General features: G+C 48.3%; 2 protein-coding genes across 2 annotated transcripts; both read left to right on the forward strand.

Annotated features, from left to right (window-relative positions):
- Nucleotides 1–15854: 15854 nt before the first annotated feature.
- On the forward strand, nucleotides 15855–17535 carry LOC123041580 (uncharacterized). Its single transcript, XM_044464175.1, has 3 exons — nucleotides 15855–16073; nucleotides 16190–16687; nucleotides 16777–17535. The coding sequence occupies exons 1-3, from the start codon at nucleotides 15974–15976 to the stop codon at nucleotides 17316–17318; spliced, it is 1140 nt and encodes a 379-aa protein (XP_044320110.1). The 5' UTR covers nucleotides 15855–15973; the 3' UTR covers nucleotides 17319–17535.
- Nucleotides 17536–19083: 1548 nt separating this feature from the next.
- LOC123041581 (uncharacterized) lies at nucleotides 19084–21310 on the forward strand. Its single transcript, XM_044464176.1, has 3 exons — nucleotides 19084–19215; nucleotides 19875–20372; nucleotides 20472–21310. Exons 1-3 carry the CDS (start codon nucleotides 19131–19133, stop codon nucleotides 21014–21016), a joined length of 1128 nt encoding a protein of 375 aa, XP_044320111.1. The 5' UTR covers nucleotides 19084–19130; the 3' UTR covers nucleotides 21017–21310.
- The last annotated feature ends 221 nt before the right edge of the window (nucleotides 21311–21531 follow it).

Consider the following 21531-nt stretch of genomic DNA (forward strand, 5'->3'; position numbering starts at 1 on the left):
CAGCACGAAACAAGTATGGGGGTTACCGGAACAAGACTCGATCTACGGTCGACTCAGCAGGTTTAAATATTCACTGCATGATTAGCATAACAAAATATACTTCAACCAACAGATAGAAACACCACGCGACATACCCCCTCATGCCATACCGGACACGACCGTCTCGACAGAGGACTAGGAACAAGACCGTGTCTACCCAAGACAGAGGCCTTCCCGGCTTCCCTTCCGGTATGCATGAAAGGCATATGACGGTGACTTCCATCACCACCATATCAACTCCAATAGCATGAAAATCATTAATATGCACTCATGAGGAGGAACATATCATCACATAAAATGACGTATGCCTGTGTCGGGGTGGTGTTGTCACCGTGTCAAATAACACACATAATATTATGCCAGGGTTCAGAATGCTTGCCTTCAAGTCGTGAGGGAGGCAAGGTGCATTCCAAAACTCTTGAAAGCTTTCTCCTCTCTCCAAAAATCCTATTTAAAATATATTTGAATTAACACACAATTTCAAAACAGCACAAACAGTTGTTTTGAATTTTTTTTCAAATAAATCTTAAAATAAACTAGATTAAATTTTGGAGAGGTAGGAAAAAGAATCAATTCATTTGGAGATATATTTAAAAAATTATAGCCAGTCAAAGTTTAGTCAATATTCTGGTTTTTTTATAAAACAGAGAAAGAAAACGTTTCGAAATGTACACGTCGAACACGTACTTTGGAATTACATTTCCACTTATGCCTGCGTGGACTGCGCGGGGAGTCGCTGACAGTGGGTCCAGGGGGGCCACTAGTCATGTATGACTGGTCTCCCCTTCCCTCTGCTTCTTCTGCCCGAGCCGAGGCGGGACTCGGGCGACTGTCGCCGGCGAACGGAGGATCCTCATGGGGGGCTGAGGACGGGGATGGATCCGTGGATCAGCGGTGGTCCTCCCGGTGGTCGTAGGGTCATCGGAGGTGGAGGAAATCGCCGGCGGTGAGCTCTGCAGCGGAGGAAAGCTTCAGTGGATTTGGGGGTTCGGGCTAGGGTGATGCTCCGTCGTTGTTTGGGGTCTGGGCGGCTCCGCAAGATGATGTGGAGCCGAGTGGTGGTGATGGAAGGGTGGGGGAGGCCCTGTTGGTGCCGGGGTGAACCAGAACAAGGCGGCGGCCGAACTGGCCGGAGAGGTTGAAGATGGCCTTCTCATCTTCAATTGATGGCAACGGGGCACTAGGGGGACGGTGTGAGGCTGCTTGTGTGCTTGGAGGGGCTCGAGGGGCTTCCTTTTATAGCGCTCCCAAGTCGGTTCGCGGCGGCCGTGGATGAGCTCGTCGGCGACCGCCGTTCTGTAGCTTGCAGGGCATCGTGGCGGGGCTGGGGATGGCGGCAGGAGCTAGCGGACGAGCGGGTACTGCTCCAAGGGCGAGCTGGCGAGCGAGCGTGGCTCGGGCGGCGCCGACCAGTGCAGGGGCTGTCAGGCGGCAGTGGCGGCTAGCTGCTGGCTTGCCGGAGACGTGGCGAGGGATGCGGTGCTCGTGGGGAGCAGAAGGGGATGTGGCATGCTGGCTGCGGTCGGCCAAGGGCCAGAGTGGGTGCGGGGCGAGACGCGGCAGCTCGATCGTGGCACGTGCAAAACGCGCGCTCCGGGCGTACCCAGAGCACGCACGGGACGTGCTCGACAAAATGCTAGGGCATTCTATAGGTCTCGAATGAGGTTGGGGCTTAACAGACCTAGGCCAAAGTCATCTAGCGGCTTAGTGGACAAGTTATTTTTCCTAGAGGTGCAAGGCCTCAGTGCAAAACAAAGATCATGTCAAAGTAGATCATGCCCATAAGGTGTTTGTCAAAATGCCAGGGGCACCCAGGCATTTCTTGGAGTGGCCAAATCTCCCAGAGTGGGGTCTCTTTAGATGAAAGAGAGGGTGGTGAGGTTAGTTTGACAAATGAAGAAACTTGCTAGTGCAAGTTTTGCAAAACTTCAATTCTGGACAGGGAGTAAATGGCATCATTACATGAACCAAAAATGGCCCAAAGGGTGCATGCTCCTGGACTTAGGGGTTTTGTAGGGTTGACTACAAGCAGGTGAAAGCACAAGGTCACTAGAGCAAAAATGAATAGGGTTGCAGGAGAAAACACAAGGCTGGTCCAGAATGAAAAGGAGGTTGATTCACTCAATTTTTCCAAAGAACATCACTAGGTTTTTGCATAAAGTTGGATGGCGTGCTACCACTGACATCCCATAATTTTGGTGGAGGCTTTAAAGAAATATTTAAATAGGCTGTAGTGCAAAAATGCCCACTGGACCAGATTTGGAAAATAGGTGTAGAACTCAAAATATGCAATGAATGAAATATATTTTTGCATAAAAGTGATTTAGAAACATCACATGACATCTCCAAATTTTGGTTGGAATTTTAGTTAAATTTATCAAATGGTGGTAGTTCAAAAAGAGCTCCAAAACTGATGAAAGTCATTTTAAGGAATAATGCTCAGGAAGATATAATTCAATAAATAAAATTCTACTGATTAAAAAATGTTATATTGAGAGAGCATAGAAATCCAATACATTTTTGGAAAGTTTCCACTTGGGTAAAACTCCTCAATATTAAAAGGTTCTGAAATCAACAGAAAATCCAGAAAGCAAAAATTTTAAACTCCTGGCAAAATTTTAATAATTAAAACCTGGTTAAAATTTTGGGATGTTACACAACCGGACTATATAGCTGTAACACTTTCACTTAGCCATAGGAGTTTGACGGTGGGGCTACTATGTAGCCCTTGGTACCTTCGCGTGCATCCGGATACGGCCGCGTGTGTACATGACCGGGAAACAGTCTTTTGTTAATGCGGAGGAATCCTAATGATTCCGATGAGTCCTCGAGTGGTTGACCAGTCTCTCTCTATATCATGACAGTCAGTTTTCGGCTTTCTCTAATGAGGTGCTCATCCGAAATAACCAGGGCACAATCGCAGTAGTTCTCCTTTGGCGGCCTTAGCCGATAGAAGCGGAACATAAGGCGGCAAACCCAGGAGCCGGGGAAACCCAACATTTGACCAAAGACGTGATTCGGAGCTGATGCATATAAGGCCTAACTCGCGACGCCGAACACTCCCGAAGGTATTCGGACTTTATAACATATACGGGGCTAAGTAGCACCCTTGATTATGAACCCTGTATTTCCAGGTACGTGCATTAGTCTGTCGTGGCGAAATGCCAATAACGCCAGTATCCCCTGTGGGTATATTGAGTACCCATGGGATGTCAAGCAACAAGAGACAATAAAGAAGGTTTACACAGGGGCTTAATCTAAAGAGAAACCTTTGAGCGGGGCCCTGCTGCACGTCTGCGCCTTTGTCTCCGTTGTGCCATGTCCTGGAAGGGTATCGCAGGAATGGTGTCTGTAAAAAGGAAAACTCATGTAAAAGAGTATGACGTAAGCGTCCGAAGAGTTGGTTATTATCAGTGGATAGTAGAAGTGTAAGACATTGGCCTGTTAATAAGGTCAAGCCAAGAAGTGGGCTTTATTGCATGTTTGCAGCCCCTGGTGCCCTCTATGGGATTACATATATAGCACCCAGCTCAGGTTTATCTTGGCTGTTACCGACGGTGGTGTGCCGGACTCGTCTAACCATGTCCGTGGTCTTAACGACCAATCATGCATTCTGATAGGAGAGGCCGCTTAGTGTCCGGCTGCTAGAGCCGCTGCATACTCTTCCGCACGTAAGGAACACTCTGCATTTCCGCTAACGGTGATGACGCCACGTGGACCGGGCATCTTGAGTTTAAGGTAGGCGTAGTGCGGTACTGCGTTGAAGCGAGCGAAGGCCATTCTTCCGAGCAATGCATGATAACCACTTCGGAGGGGAGCGATGGTGAAGAGTAATTCTTTGCTTCTGAAGTTGTCTGGAGAACCGAATGTCACCTCTAATACGAGGGAGCCCCTGCAGCGGGCCTCAATGCCTGGTATCACCCCTTCAAAGATGGTGTTACTTTGGCTGATTCTGGATGGGTCTATCCCCATCCCGCGGACAATGTCCTGGTATATTAGATTGAGATTACTGCCGCCGTCCATGAGGACACGAGTGAGATGGTATCCGTCGATTATTGGGTTGAGCACCAAGGCAACCGATTCCTCCGTGTCGCATACTAGTCGGGTAGTCCCTGTGATCAAAGGTGATCGGGCAGGCCGACCAGGGGTTAAGTTTGGGGGCGACGGGCTCTACAGTGTATGCATCTCTGAGCGCGCGTTTGCGCCTTATCTTGGGTATGTGAGTCGCGTAGATCATGTTTACTGTTTTTACCTCTGGTGGGAATTTTTTCTGTCCCCCAGTGTTCGGCTGGCGAGGCTCATCCTTGTCTTCACTTGGTGTTTCCCTTCCCTTGTGTTTGGCATTTAACTTGCCGGCCTGCTTAAAGACCCAGCATTCTCTGTGAGTGTGGTTCACAGGTTTTTTGGTGGTGCCATGAATTTGGCACAGTTTGTCCAGGACTTTGTTCAGGCCGGACGGTCCGTCTTTGCTGCCTTTGAATGGCTTCTTTTGTTGACCGGGTCGAGAGCCCCTGAATCCGGCGTTGACCGCTGTGTTGTCCAGACTTTCTTCCTTGTTTCGACGCTTGTTTTTATTGTGCCGTGGCTTTCCGTTGCCATCCCTGATTTCAGATGTGCCTGGGTCGCTGGTGCCTCTATGGGCTAATCAGCTGTCTTCACCCGCGCAGAAGCGGGTCATAAGGCTTGTTAAGGCTGTCATTGTCCTCGGCTTTTCATGGCCGAGGTGTCTGGCAAGCCACTCGTCCCGGATACTGTGCTTAAAGGCCGCTAGGGCTTCGGCATCCGGACAATCGACAATTTGATTCTTCTTAGTGAGGAATCTATTCCAAAGCTTGCGGGCGGACTCGCCGGGCTGTTGAATTATGTGACTTAAATCGTCAGCGTCCGGAGGTCGGACATAGGTCCGTTGAAAATTGGCCCTGAAAGCGTCCTCAAGTTCCTCCCAACTTCCGATTGAATTTTCGGGGAGGCTTTTCAACCAGTGCTGAGCTGGTCCCTTCAATTTGAGCGGAAGGTATTTGATGGTGTGGAGGTCGTCCCCACGAGCCATGTGGATATGAAGGATAAAATCCTCAATCCAGACCCCGGGGTCTGACGTTCCGTCATATGCCTCTATGTTCACGGGTTTAAAACCCTGCGGAAATTCGTGGTCCAGTACCTCTTCGGTGAAGCACAGAGGGTGAGCAACCCCTCTGTATCTGGACATGTTGTGGCATGCTGTCGACTGTTGTTGTGTCCGGTGCTGATTCCGAACTGGTATTTGACCAGTCTGATCGTTTTGGTGACCATAATCTTGCGCCGGAGCGTGTCCTTGAGATCCATAGATGGACCTGGTCGCGCTGGCCTTTTTGTCCATGAGCTCATGTAAATCATGTGCAGCGTCAGTAGCTGCTCTATTGCGGTCATGAAGTGGTTGGTCCGGCCTACTGGCCGTATTGTTCTTCGACGGAATGGCCTCATCGTCGAAATCTGGCAGCAGCTTGCACTTTGGGTAGCTCTTTGTGTGGCGATTGTTGCCGTATTTTTCTTCAGTGTCTAGCACTTTATTCCATTTGCAGTTGAGCGTTTCCTGCGCGGCCTTGAGCCTTTGCTTCTGCTTCTTTAGACTTCTCACAGTGGTCATAAGCCTTCTGTGGAGGTTATCTCGTTCCAAACATTTTTCCGGGATGATGAATGCATCATCGTCCGGACTATGCTCTTCTCCCGAGGCAGGTTGATGAGTTCGGCCCTCGGGATTGTTGTGCTCGGGCGTCTGCTCCGGGCTGTGTTCGGCGTGACCTGGCTCATCCTGCTCCATCGCTGGGTCCATATGGTCGTTGTTGCCTTTGGAGTTGACTGGGGTGTCGATCTTTCTAGCGCTGTTATTGCTATTTTTACTGTGGCTGGACTTAGAACGGCATCTGCGCCGTTGTTTTGGCTTTTGTCAGGTGGTTTTATCCTCCGGTGTGTCTTTTTGGTCGCCATTGTCCTCCTTAGGCGTGTCCACCATGTATATATCATATGATGAGGTGGCAGTCCAGCGCCCCGTGGGCGGTGGTTCCAAATCGTCCCCTGCGCTGACGTCTATACCGTCGGTGTCATCGGAGTCGAAGTCAAGCATGTCTATTACGTCATCGACAGTGGCTATGAAGTGGGTGGTGGGTGGGCAACGAATTTCTTCGTCGCCTGCTTCCCCCTCGAGCCGGACATAGTTCGGCCAAGAGTCTCCTGACAAAGAGAGAGACCTTAATGAATTCAGCATGTCGCCGAAGGGCGGGTGCTGGAAGATATCTGCAGCGGCGAACTCCATTACCGGAGCCCACCCGAATTCGGCAGGCCCGGGGGCGCGCGGTCTGGAACCTATAGCCGGACACAAGTCCGGGGGTCCGGTGACACAGACCTTCTTGGGGGTGGAGTTTGTGTTCGGCTCTACCACCGATGAGTATGCGGCCTCCGGGGCAGGGTCCATCCACCCATCCTCGGTCGACGCGATCTGCCCCGGATTTAGGTCCGGAGCTCTTGTAGGTGCGATATCCCGAGTATTGTCTGACAGCAGGTCTAAGCCGTGCTCGTCGTGACTGTTCGGCACTCCTGGCGTAGGCCCGAACCTGTCGAAGATCGAGTCTCCGTGGATATCGACTGTGTAGTTCAAGTTTCCAAACCTGACCTGATGGCCAGGGGCGTAGCTGTTGATCTGCTCCAGATGGCCAAGTGAATTGGCCCGCAGTGCGAAGCCGCCGAACACGAAGATCTGCCTGGCAGAAAAGTCTCACCCTGGACCACGTTGTTGTTGATGATTGAAGGAGCCATCAAGCCTTGCAGCAACGACATAGATGAACTCTCAATGAAAGCACCAATGTCGGTGTCAAAACTGGCGGATCTCGGGTAGGGGGTCCCGATCTCTGCATCTAAGGCTAATGGTAATAGGATGCAAGGGACACGATGTTTTACCCAGGTTCGGGCCCTCTCGATGGCATAAAACCCTACTTCCTGCTTGATTGATCTTGATGATATGAGTATTACAAGAGTTGATCTACCACGAGATCATAGAGTCTAAACCCTAGAAGCTAGCCTATGATGATTATGATTGTTCTTTTCCTACGGACTAAACCCTCCGGTTTATATAGGCACCGGAGGAGGCTAGGGTTACACAGAGTTGGTTACAAAGAAGGAGATCTAACATCCAGATCGCCAAGCTTGTCTTCCACGCAAAGGAGAGTCCCATCCGGCACGGGACGAAGTCTTGAGTCCTGTATCTTCACGGTCCAATAGTCCGGCCAAAGTATATAGTCCGGTTGTCCGGATACCCCCTAATCCAGGACTCCCTCAATCCCTTCCTCTGACGCCGTCGCCGTCGCTGCCCTGCCCTCGACCACGTCGTCGCCGGCGCCGCACCAGTCACTGCCCCGCGCGCCAGCGCCTTCGCCGCCCCCGCCGTCGCCGTCGCCAACGCCGCCCCCGCCGTCGCTGTCCGCCCTCGGTTAATTTTTATTTGATTAATTCTGTTTTTTATTTTTTATTAGATTTTTTACATGTTTTTAGATTTTCATATATGTATGTATGTATTTTTTTGGATATATGTATTTTTTATGTATGTTCATATATGTATGTATGTATTTTTTACATGTTTTTTGTATGTATGTATGCATTTTTTCCATTGTAATGATGTTTTAAAGTATACATATATGCAAGTTAGATTTTTAGAAAAGTTTTATCTATATATGTTCTCTGATTTAGTACATTTTAGGTTAGTTTAATTTTTAAAAAATAAATAAATATCTAGCTAGGAAAGGAAGAAGAAGAAAAAGAATGAGAGGAAAAAGGAAAATAAGAAGAGGAAGAAAGGAGAAGAAGAGGAGAGGAAGAAGAGGAGAAATAAATAAGAAGAGAAAAAAAGAAGAAAAAGAAGAGGAGAAGAAAGGAATAGAGAAGAAGAAGAAAAAATAGTATTTTCTATTTTTTTCTTCTTCTCCTCTATTCCTTTCTTCGTCTCCTTTTTTCTTCTTTTTTTTCTTCAATCGCTTCTCTTCTATTCCTTTCTTCTTCTCCTCTTTTTATTTCTTCTTTTGTCTTCTTATTTTTTATTGGGTATGTCGTTGTCGATATACCCCCTCCCGATAACTTCAACACGAGGGGGGGGGGTCGATATACCCCCTCCCCGATAACATTATTTTCCCATGTATGTATGTCGTCGTTGTCGATATAACCCCCTCCCGGATAACTTCGACATGAGGGGCGGTCGATATATATACCCCCTCTCGACCGTGATAACTTATACCACGGGAGCACCCCCCCGGCCCTCTCGCTCGACCAAAACTCTCGAGGACACCCAAACCCTAGAAAAAAACGATGTTGGTCTCCTACCCCCTCCCACCGCGCCCCTACCCGACAAACTCTCTCGAGGCCACCCAAAATTACCAAGTTAAAAGAGCATTGTCGCCGAGGCCACCCCAAACCCTTGAAGCGTTGTCGAGGCCACCCCAAACCCTTGAAGCATTGTTGAGGCCACCCCAAGCCCTAGAGAAGCAGCGTCGAGGCCACTAATATGATTCCTTATTGTGATTATATTAGCTAGCTAGTTCTACGTTTGCCACTAATATATCCATCTATCATGTTTGAATAATAATTGCCATGTTGTAAATATTTGCAGAAACTATAGAGCACTCCCGAGACAAAGCAACAGAAGAGATGTTGGGGGACATAATCACAAAAGGAAGTGATGTCGTTGCATCATTTCTCAACGACACCGATGGTCTGGAAGGACAGGGTAGTGAAGAAGAAGGTTATGATTATGATGGCTCCGGTGACCCAATGCCGGTACAAGAAGTAGACCGTGATGATGGCTCCGGTAACCGAACCGAGTCCGGCCAGGTATATATATATTAGTTAAGCCTGTGCTGACTAGCTAATTGATGCATTCATTATTTTCGTATGTACACATATTAATTAACTCTCGTATTTCTTCTTTTCTCTAGCCCTCAAACGAGGCCCGAAGAAAAAGTTGCGCTCAGATGAAAGGTTTGAGATCACAGCAATCGCGCGCGATGGCAAGCCGATTGAACCCATCCGGACAAGGGATGCATTTCGTGCTCAGTGCAGGGTTCTTGTTAGGGACAAGATCCCGATCAGTATCCAACAATGGTTAAAGCCTAAGAATGAAGACCCTGAGGTGTCTTATGTCTCCGATATGCAGAAAGAAGATCTTTGGACATCGCTTAAGGCAAATTTCACCCTACCGCCAGAGGAGGATCCGGAGAAGCTAGTTAAAGAGCAATTGATCAAGTCTCATGCTCTTAAGAAGATGGCAGAACTATTCAGGAGGTGGAAGAATGAGCTGAAAACAGAGTTTGTCGACGAAGATTTGACACCAGAATTCACCGGAAAGTATGATAAGATCAGAGATCACTGGCCCGCATTTGTGGCCCACAAGACATCAGAAAAGAGTAAGAAGATGTCAGTGACAAACAAGAAAAATCCTATGAAGAAGAAGCATCACCATCGCACGGGGTCAGGTGGCTACCTCAAAGCCCGACCTTTGTGGGACAAGGCTGAGAATGACCTGATTGCTAAAGGGGTCGAACCAGAGACATTGAACTGGCCAGACCGTTGCCGGACTTGGTTCTTCGGGGTTGGCGGAACCTTGGACCCTGTATCAGGGAAGTGTGTTTGGACGGAAGAGCAACTGCGAGTACCCGTCACGAGGCTTCAAGAGTATATCGAGAAAGCGCAGCAAGGGACGTTCGTTCCAGACAGAGAGAAGGACGAGCTCACAATGGCCCTCGGGAATCCTGAGCACCCTAGACGGACACGAGGCACGCCAGGTGCCGTTCTGTGGAAGGCTGGGTTTCCGGATGCAGGGGGTTACAAAACCCAGGAGAGGAGGAAGAAAGTGGAGCATAGCCAACTGCAGGCGCTGCACGAAAGGGTACAAGGGCTAGAGGAATGAGAGGCAGATCGCAGCAAACAACCTACCGAAGCTTCCCCTGAAGCTACCCCGCCATCTCAGCGAAGAAGCAGCGTGGCTTCCACCGAGCAGACTCAGCAGCCGGATCCTGTCTTCACGGCTCCTGCTAGCTACCCCGTGGATGCTATCACGGAGTCTCAACATTGCTACCTTATGACGCGATGGATGACATTGAAAGTCAAGGCGGCTGTTGGCTCTGTTTTACCTAATGAACCTGGCACAACCTACCACGGCCAGTCGATTCCAGAAGGATATGCTAGGGTGATGGTGGATCAAATAACGGACGGATTTGAGGACCTTGAGCTTGACCACCCTACGGGTGAAGGGGAGATTCGGCTGGGTTCTTCTCTGAAGACTCCATGCCTATGGCGGAAGGAGCTCATCAACCTTCCGAATTGGACGCCTCCGCCTCCTCCTCCTCCTCCGGTGATTCAGGGCAATCCGCCTCCTCCTCCGGGGAGTGATCAGGGCACTCAGCCTCCTTCTCCGGCGTGTGGTGACACTCCGCCTCCTTCTCCGCCTGAGCTGGCGCACCCGAGCAGCCAGCCTCCTCCTTCTCCACCTCGTCAACAAGGGCGGATCAAGAGACCCGCTGCCGCTCCGGCTGCTCCGGCGCGTCGTAGTCCTTCTCCTCCACCTCGTAAGAAAGGAAAGACAACCGCAGCCGCTCCGTCTGCTCCGGTGTCTAGCAGTACAGCCAGAGCCGGGAGGCAATACATATTCGGTCCTTTTCTGAAGATTCCAGAGAAGTTACCATACAAGAGGACCATGGAGGAAAACACGCAGATCGTGCAAGCCGAAGTGAACAACTTCTTTGAAGGGGTGAAAGCAAAGAAACATCCACCTCCAAAGGAGAAGATAGATCCGGTAAAAGCAAAGCGTACTTTGGCTGCCCTAAAGAAACCATCAAAGTCTCCGGCGAAAGACAACTATGAGCGCATTCTTACAAAGTCATTTATCGAAGCGTCGCGGTCGGGAAGTACTGTCAGTGCTCAAAGGTTAGCAGAACGACGAGCTGGGAAAAAAGTTGCCCAGCTCGGCAAACAAGCGAACCAATCGTTCCCCCCGCTCCAGGTGTCTAGCGATATCGTCGCTAATGTTCCGGGCGGGATGGTGCCCGGTTATAACAATCTTGAAGATTACCCACCCGACGATGTACATTATGATTTCTTGGAGGTGGACGAACACAAATACATCTACGGGAAGCCTCTCGCCAAAGATGAAAGATCTCTAACAACAATGATGCGAAGATTCCATGATTGGTACATGAAAACCTGCAGAGAGTCTGAGGGGAGGAATATTTTGACGCTGAGAGTTAGAGAGGAGCATGACCTCGTTGGAATTGAACTGTTGAATGTCCCATTTGAGGAGTTCTTTGCGTTTTTCAATCTAAAGGCCCTCGATAAATTGATGATCACTTGCTACTGCCTATAAGTAGTACTACTTCTGTCATTAAGTCTCTATATATAGGTCAGCTCTTTCATTGCATGTATTTTTAATCATCCTCACTATATTATGCAGATTGAAGATCGCCGAATTGAAGAAAAGACAAATCGGTGATATTGGGTTCATTAACACAAATCTCATAGATGCATATATGGTTGAATCTCAGGCCAAAGATACGAGGCTAAGCTGCTACAATTGTTTGTATTAAATCAAAACAAAGCTATAATACTCTTCCCTTACGAATTCAAGTGAGTGTTACTGTCTTGTGCATATTCGATTTTCTTTATTAGTCGAGGTTATAGTAATGTATAACTGATGAGTTATGCATGCGTGCGCAGGTTCCACTATATTCTCCTAGAGATTAAGCTTGAGCAGGGACTAGTAACCGTCTTAGACTCGACATGAAAAGATCCCAAGGAGTATGCGGACATGACTGAAATTCTAGAGAAGTAAGTTAAATCGATCATTATCGCACCATATCGGCAACTTTGTTCATTTACCGATATCAAGTAATTGTTTTCTGTCTGGCAGGGTTTGGAAAAAATTCACCTCAAAAACTCTGGGACTGCTGAAGAAGCTGCAATTTAGACACCCGAAAGTAAGTACTATAGTAGCATGTTCCACGCATCTCCTAGTGATTCAAGCGCTAGTTTCATCAATACCATTTAGCATGCTTGCTAATTATCAGTTTGATTGACCTCTATTTCTTGTAAAGTGGTTGTGACAGGAACAAGGAAATGATTACTGTGGATACTACATTTGCGAGTCCATCCGCCACACGACCTGTGAGCGGGGCTACTCTGACAAACAATATGAAGTGCGTAAATAATAACATTCACAATTTTATTTTATTACCATCATTTGTGTTCAGTTTCATTTATCCATATATATGTATTGACGCCCTTCTTCAAATTAGATATTTCAGATGCGGGATGAACTCCTACCACCAGATCGTATGCAAGGAATTCAAGAGGAATTGGCGGCATTCTTTTTTGACCACGTGATCGCTAAAGACGGAGAATACCATGTGGACCCTAATCAGCTCGTTTTTAATTAGGAGATTATATTGTAAGAGATACTTATATTGTATATATGTAGCCAGTAGGTAGCGTCGGATAGATATACGAGAACTTGTTGTTCGACCAATCTCTTAGAGAAGGAGAGGTGGTCGATATCACTTTTCTTTGCATGCATACGTTCATGACGATCTTCTGTTTCCTTTATTTGCTTACTAGCTAGCGTGTCTAGTCCTCTTTATACGTATAGTATGTAGCGTCGACCAAGCACGGAGATAAGAGAGGACACTTCTCTCTATTAATTAGCTAGCTAACACGATATATGAAACACCTAAATTAACCCCCCACCTGAATTAACCCTTTCAAAAAAACACCTGAAATGCTGATGCATGGAGTTGGTGCCACCAACCAGGACCAAAGGGCCTCCTGCCCGGGCTCGCCGCACCGGCCATGTGGAGGCCCATCTGTCCCGGTTTATGTAAGAACCGGGACTAAAGGTCTAGGGCATTAGTACTGACACTTTAGTCCCGGTTCAAAAACCGGGACAAATGGCCCTGACGAACCGGGACAATAGGCCCTTTTTCTACTAGTGCCATCCTGCAGCTAACGGCGGCAGGTTAATTTGACGGATTAGAGCGTGGTTAATAATATAGCCAACAATCGGCTATAAGGCTGGTCATAGTGGGAGTAACTTATACTAGTGTCATGCATATGACACTAGTCTATGTTACTACCTTCATAGTGCAAAGTAACATACTAGTAGTGTTATAGATGGCTTCATTTTTTAGCTCATAGACTCATTTTGCCTCAGGAGTATGTTACCACAAGCACTTCTTTCCTCATTAAATACTTGCCACATAAGCAAATTTATCTTGGGATGTGTTAAGTTACTACCTAAGATACCTTCACGATGGCTAGCCTAAGGAGTTGCCATGTCATCTAGAGCCAACCTTGTAGCCGGCATGTGCAACAGTAAGTTTTATATATGTATTATTTTATTAGTAGTTGGCCCATCTTACAACCTCACAAAGCGTCTTGGGGCTCGTGCTAGAGCCGGCTACTAACCAAGAGCCTGCTTCTCTTCTCTGTCCTCTTCTCTCCCCTCCAACTAAGCAAAGATATACTATTCTAGTCCTTATAGACTACTTATGTCACCTTATTGTACTTGCTCTTAGAGCATGGTTAATAATACAGCCGACAGTCGGCTATAAGGAGCAAGGTTGGTCCTGAGATTTCAGGGGCCCGGGGCAAGACAACAATAAGGGGCCCTAAAGCTAAAATTTCTCTATTTCAATTGCAAGTAAATACTCAATGCACTATATTTATGTTGCCTTGTCATGTAGACTATACAACAAACCAAGGTCATAAACATTCACAGAAAAAATGGTTGCTCTTTTCAGTCGGCACTTATATGTTTCAGTTATGTTCGTACCTATTCTTCAATAGTAACTAAAGGCATTCCTCGGAATTTCTAGAAGAAGTACTTGTAGGATCTGTTCTAGAAAAAATAATACTATCTACTTTCTGATTTTCAATCAACTCATATGCAAGTTTATTTTCTTCACTCATTACCAAATGGATACTTTCTAGATAACGTCTTACTAATTAGCACACAAACATATGATACAAGAAATTAAAAGCACTATTAATTAAATAAAATTTTGCTAAGAAAGGCTTGGAACAAGGTACCGTACCGGAAAAAAATTATATGAGACCAGGTCTCACGGTTAGCAGGTGAGACCCGCCCTGATGAATGACACGTGGCATTCACAAATCACAAAGCATCTAATCTCTCCCCCGTGATTTCAGGTGGGGGGATGGGGTAGATGCTTTGTGATTTCTGAATGCCACATGTCATCCATCATGATGGGTCTCACCTGCTAACCCGTGAGACCTGGTCTCATAGAATTTTTTTGTCGTACCTGTACGGATGTAGAATTAGAAAATTGCAAGATATTGCTGCTGCTTAATAGTAACGAAATATGTATGGGAATGATCTTCATGAAACGAATGAATGATCTAAATAAAGTTCATAGAAAAAGAGGAATTTGCATTGAAGAGGAGGTTGATTGGAATCTAAAAAATTGCATTACCTTCTTCCATTAATCACCGTGCAGCAACAGAAAATCATGATTAGAATACACAGCCGGGGACGCAGCCGGAATCAGCCGGAAACGCTAATTCGTTGCCAATTGTGAAGCGGAGTAGAAGGCGAGAAGATAGCGCCCGTGCGGCAAGTCTAGAAGATTGCAGTCTGTTACCTTTTTCTCTCTCATTTCTTTGGAATCAGTCGATCTGTTGCATGGGCAACATCATGTACGTATATGGAAACCAATCCATCGGAGGCCCCTTCATACCGGGGGCCCGGAGCGGCCGCCCCTCCTGTCCCCCCTTAGGGCCGGCCCTGATAAGAAGTTGTCATGTCATCTACAATTAATCTCTTAGCCGGCAATGTATAATAGTAAGTTTAAAATGTGTACTAGTTTATCAATAGTTGACCCACTACACAGCCACACAAAGCGTCTTGAGTCTCGTGTTGCAGCTGGTTACTAACCAAGAGCCCGCTTCTTTTCTCTCTCCTCTAACTAAGCAAAGATATATTATTCTATTTCTTATAGTCTGCTTATGTCATTTTATTGTACTTACTCTTAGATTTTTACTCCCCCTTTCCGGTTTATAAGGTTCAATTCAAAAATCTCACCAACTAAGGGCCTGTTTGGTTCCAATAAGTCATCTGACTTATAAGTCAGGTGACTTAAAACCAATGACTTATAAGTCATGCCTGTTTGGTTGTCACCTGACTTATAAGTCACCGTACACACCTTTCCACACCAATCAACATCATGCAGGTGGTGGGACCCACACAAAAGGGGGTTACTTATAAGTTTTAAGTTGGGGTGACTTATAAGTCGGGTCTGCTTGGCAAAATAAGTCACTTTTTTCACTTTTCGACTTATAAGTTGGTGACTTATCTGAAACCAAACAAGCCCTAAGATAGATGGTGAGTGGTGGAATATCTTTTGGAGTTTGCAAAAGCACCGAATTAATGCTCTTGTTTTCCTCAAAAAAGTATGTTTATCAATGCATTAATTGCAATGCATGCATGCATAAATTACATGCATTGGTCAATTTTTTCTTAATTTTTGCACTGAATGATTTAATGCACCTTAGAATCTGAACATGTGATGGGAAACAACCAAATTGAACCTTATAAAATAAAAAAACTAAAATTTTGAGATAAGCCCTATAAACCGGAAAGGAGAGAGTAAATATTTAGATAAACGCGGGCAGAGCGGCCTAGAATCCAAGAGATGCTACCTGCTATCGTTGTCTCTCGATCCTGCCGGTGATACGGTAGTCAACTCTGAAATAACTGCTGCCTCGAGATCCTTAATCAGTGAGCAGGAAGTCTCCGCTATAATTGGACACACACCACTGAGCTAGTGCGTACACTAAACTTAGATCACAGCCTTCTCTAGTTTTCAAAGCACCACTGCTTCACTCGCTGTGCCGCAAGACAGGAACGCAGATGATGAGGAGGGGAAGAGAGATGGTGCAAGGTCCCCGTTGCGTCGCGTTGCTCCTGCTCGTCTGCATGGCTGCTCTCGTGGCCTCGGACACCACCGACGGTGAGAGCTTTCAAGCTGTGTTGCTTGTGTGTTTCATTTCTAGTGCATGCATTCGTATGACGAGCTGATTAATCATGCCGGGAGCTGTGTTGTGTCATTTTTTTCATGTTCATCAGGCCTCCTGCCGAACGGCAACTTCGAGGAAGCGCCGGACAGGTCGCAGATGGACGGGACAAGGGTGACGGGCCGCTACGCGATACCGCGGTGGGAGGCCTGTGGGTGCGTGGAGTACATCTGCTCGGGCCAGAAGCAGGGGGACATGGTCCTGCCGGTCCCGGAGGGCGCCTACGCTGTGCGGCTGGGCAACGACGCCTCCGTCCAGCAGCAGCTCAGCGTGACGCCGGGGACGCACTACGCGATCACCTTCAGCGCGGTGCGCACGTGCGCTCAGACCGAGAAGCTGAACGTGACGGTCGCGGCCGAGTCCGGCGAGCTCCCCATCCAGACGGTGTACAGCAGCAGCGGCTGGGATTCCTACTGCTGGGCGTTCGAGGCCAAGGACAGCGTCGTGTCGCTCACCGTCCATAACCCTGGATACGATGAAGACGCCGCCTGCGGCCCCCTCGTCGACTCCTTCGCCATCAGGACTCTCCTGCCACCCCAACAAAGCAACTGTACGTACCCTCTCGTTTTCGTTATAGCTACGTACGTGATTTTTGTATGGATTCGCCCAAGATAACTAACGAAATACTCCGGCCGGCAGATAACATGCTGAAGAACGGGGGCTTCGAGGAGGGCCCGTACATCTGCCCCAGCACGTCGTGCGGGGTGATGGTGCCGCCCATGGACGAGGACAGGTACTCCCCGCTGTCGCCGTGGGTGATCATGTCGTCGACCAAGTCCGTCAGGTACGTGGACGCGGCGCACTACGCGGTGCCGCAGGGCGCCCGGGCCGTGCAGCTGGTGTTCGGCGCGGAGAGCGCGCTGGTGCAGGAGGTGTGCACCGTGCCAGGGCTGTCGTACAAGATGGAGTTCTCGGTCGGGGATGCGGCCGACGGGTGCATGGGCTCCCTGGCCGTCGATGCCTACGCGGGAAGCGGGAGGGTGACGGTCCCGTATGAATCCAAGGGCACGGGCGGGTTCACGCGCGGCGTGCTCGAGTTCACGGCGACGGAGGACCGGACGCGGGTGGTGTTCGTCAGCGCGAGCTACAACATGAAGTCCGACGGCACGGTCTGCGGGCCTGTCGTCGACGACGCCTCGCTCGTCTGCGCGCAGAGCCATGCTCGCCGGCTGCTTCTGTGATTGTGCTGTGCCGCAGTGTATGATGGTGAGGTAGTTTGTGACGCGAATATTTTGGCCTCCTTCCGTCATGGAGTAACTACAGAGGGGTCTAAAACTCCGAGTGCTCGGCAGTTGTAAACCAGGGTTCTGTAATGTATCATGGATAATTTACATTAGGGAATACTATCATTTTAAGTATTCTTTACACGTTTGGGAGGCAAGTAACTTTTGAATGATAGAACAGCAGCCCGTGCAAGACGCATAGTCCGTGGCAGATTTACACGAGCGCATAACGCGGCATCGTGGCAGCCGAGCCGATAGATGCGGCGCCTGCAGCGCCGGGTGCCGGGAGTAGACCTCTTTTTCTACAGCAGAGCAAGTTGACAACCTTGTTCCATTCTTTTTTCCTGAGAAACTACAACCTTATTCCATTTTTTAGGGAAGAAGAAGTGGACAACCTTGTGGCTAGGCCGTTTGGCGGCATGGCAGCCCAGTACGCACTTGGGCTCGGCCTGGGGCTACGCAACTATCGTCATCGGTACGGCCCAGCCCACATAGCGAGCCGCTTTACCAATGACGCGTCGTCCCCAAACCCCGAGGCAGATCCTATTCGGCGCTTATGCGCCCGCGAGCAAACGGGCGCCTGAAGGGCGCGGCTACTTGGGCTCGGCCCATTTTGCTTTCCAACCTTTTCTGTTAAAAGGCCAAAAAAAGAGCTCTATGAATGGATTCGAACCTGCGAACTCCAATTGAAGGTTGCCTGTTCTAACCAACCCGCCAACAAGCGCAGCTGTGCTAAGATTCTAATCTATACGTCATTTATTCGTTCCATTTGCTTCCGAGTTCAATGAACTTTTTTTTTCAAATTGATGAACTTTTTTCAGATTTGTGAACTTTTTTTCAAATTCGATAAACTTTTATTCAAATCCGATGAACTTTTTTTGAATCTGATGAACTGTTTTCAAAATCGATGAACTTTTTTAAAAATTTAATGAACTTTTTTCAAATCTGATGAACTTTCTCCAAAATTTGCTGAACTTTTTTTCAAATTCGATGAACTTTTTTCGAATTTGATGAACTTTTTTTCAAATTCGATGAACTTTTTTCGAATTTGATGAACTTTTTTCAAAACCGATGAACTTTTTTCAAAAATGATGAACTTTTTTCGAATCTGATGAACTTTTTTTGAATTCGATGAACTTTTTTCAAATCCGATGAACTTTCTTCGAATTCAATGAACTTTTTTTGAAAATCAATGAACCTTTTTCATTTTTATGAAACTTTTCATAAAATTTGATGATTTTTTTTAAATTCACGTTTTCTTTTTTGAGAAAATTTATATTGAGTATATATTAATGTTTTACTGCACGAAAAGGTTAACTAGCTCTGTTTTCTTGTAGTAGACAGCAAAGTTAGTTTGGTCTAGTGGTTGGAGAGGTTCAGGCGCAACAATCCGTTCCTGAGGTCGAATCGCCAGCCGTCCTCACTTTTTATTGCTTTTTCACTTTAACAGCGAACACAAGCGCGCGTTGGGCCGGCCCATTCCAGCGACGCTGCAGGCGCCAGCTCGTTAACGGGCGCCTGCAGCGCTGACTAGGAGCTCCCAAACCCGAGGCTGCTGCACTGCATTGGGCGCTGCGGAGGAAACTGAAGCGTAGAGCAACCGGAAGCGAATGAGAGACCCGAGGTATGTTTGGCTGTCCTTCTCGTGCCCTGGAAGCCATTATGGCCGCACTGCTCGCTCATCGACCACTCCCTGTTTAAAAGCTCCAGCTGAGTTGAGCCTTGGTAGCTCAGGATCAGACAGCGCTCGCCAGACACGGAGAGATCGAGATGGGCATGGGAATGCAGTGCCGGTGCATGACACTGCTCGTGCTCGTCGGCGTTGCTGCTCGAGCGGTTTCGGCCGTCACGGACGGTAAGATCTCGCAAATTGGTGCTCGTATACGTTACGTTAGCATAGCAGGGCATCCCTCCGTGAGTAGGCTTCATGTTGCTGAGCTTTCTGTTCTCGTACGTACTTGTTAGTTTCGGTGACAATGTTAACGTACTGTATTATTGCTTGCCCTGTTCATGACTTGTATATGCATTTCATTCCAGACTACATTCAAGGAGCATGCTGTCAAAACTTTGACAGTGTGACTCCTAGCTAATGCGCCGTAAGTAAGCACAAATAGCAAGATTGGCACTATTTTTTATACTCTCTCCGGTTCATTTCAGTGATACATACATCCGTTTGAGCGACAAGTAATATGGATCGGTTTGAGCGACAAGTAATATGGATCGGTTTAAGCGACAAGTAATATGGATCGAAGAGAGTACAATTAATACTACGCATATCCAGAGTACTGCGGTATGGAAATTTAGTCAAATACTATTCATCTAGCTTGTAGGCTGCGCCAAGTCCAAGGCAACAAATTTAGAGCACGCTCAACTAAAAATCTTGAACGCAAAATAGATCTAAAGCTCATTTGCACGGCTCATGTGTCCTAGCTTTCTGCGGCCGCAATGTATGAATTGCGTTACCATGCTTTTTATGGCTAATACGTCACGTGTGGGATCATCTTGTGTGCATAGGCCTACTACCGAACGGTAACTTCAAGGACGGGCCAGCCAAGTCCCAGCTGAACGGCACGGTGGTGATGGGGCGCCACTCCATACCCAACTGGGAGATCTCGGGGTTCGTCGAGTACATCCAGTCGGGGCACCAGCAGGGTGGCATGATCGTGGCGGTGCCGGAGGGCGCCAGCGCCGTGCGCCTGGGCAACGACGCGTCCATTCGGCAGAACATCGGAGTCACGCGGCGGGCCTACTACTCCATCACCTTCAGCGCGGCGCGCACCTGCGCTCAAGCCGAGAAGCTCAACGTGTCCGTCGCCGCGGATTCCGGCGTGCTCCCCGTCCAGACCGTGTACAGCAGCGGCGGCTGGGATTCCTACTCATGGGCCTTCAGGGCCAAGCATAGCGCCGTGTGGCTCACCATCCACAACCCCGGCGTCGAGGAGGACCCGGCATGCGGCCCCGTCATTGACGCCATCGCCATCAAGACCCTCCAGCCTCCCACGAAAACCAAAGGTAACATCGCTAGCTTCCCACATGGATCTGAAGATTCAATATGCTCAGGAATGGCGAGTCCTAGTGATTCCTAACGAGCAAGTAATTCAACTCAAACAGGCAATATGCTCAGGAATGGCGACTTTGAGGACGGACCGTACATCTTCCCGGACTGCCCGTGGGGGGTTCTGGTGCCGCCGATGGACGAGGACAACTGCTCGCCGTTGCCGGGGTGGATGATCATGTCGAGCACCAAGGTCGTCAAGTACGTGGACGCGCCGAGGTACAGGGTGCCGCACGGCGCGCGGGCCGTCGAGCTGGTGGCCGGAAGGGAGACGGCGCTGGTGCAGGAGGTGGCGACCGTGGCCGGGCGATCGTACAGGCTGCAGTTCTACGTCGGGGACGCGGCCAACGGGTGCAAGGAGTCCATGGTCGTGGAGGCCTTTGTGGCGGCGGCGAACCTGAAAGTGCAGTACCAGTCCCAGGGCACAGGCGGGTACAGGCGCGCCATACTCGATTTCGTGGCGGTGGGGAACCTCACGCGTGTGGTGTTCCAGAGCCTTCACCACCACATGAAGGTCGACGGCACACTCTGCGGGCCGGTCGTGGATGACATGTCTCTCGTCAGCGTGCGCAAGCGCGCGGCTCGCCGACTGTTCATGTGAACTCGATTAGGCCGCGCTTGGAATCGGTGTAATTAAATACAAACGTATTTATTTTACACGGGTAACTTACCGGCCATTAGCAGATTTCTAGTCGGAAACAAAACGATGGACAGAGGTCTGTATTTTTTTTTCTATAGAGGTATCTGAGTCAATAGGTTTCGGAGAGACGAGCAATGATTGCTTGACGATCTTCATTGCATGAGACTAAACTTGACTCAAGCTTCATACGAAAGCATTTACTGAACTAAAGCCGTTGAGCCAAGTCAAGCGAAAGACTTATTTGAAGAAAGCTTTAAGAGAGTTTGTTACTAAAACGGTAATCCAAACAAGGCCTTAGTTGATGCAGAGGCCGGGGCTGCCCCCCTTTTAAAAAAAGGGGTACGATTTCAGGCTACCATTAGAATTTTCCATAACTTGGTGTGTTTACCTTGTTCCTTTTGTGATAGATTTCAGGCTACCATTAGAATTTTCCATAACTTTAATACTCTTCAAATTTCCCAATTGAAATTAACAGA

This window comes from Triticum aestivum, chromosome 2B (genome assembly GCF_018294505.1).
Source record: "Triticum aestivum cultivar Chinese Spring chromosome 2B, IWGSC CS RefSeq v2.1, whole genome shotgun sequence".
NCBI lineage: Eukaryota > Viridiplantae > Streptophyta > Magnoliopsida > Poales > Poaceae > Triticum > Triticum aestivum.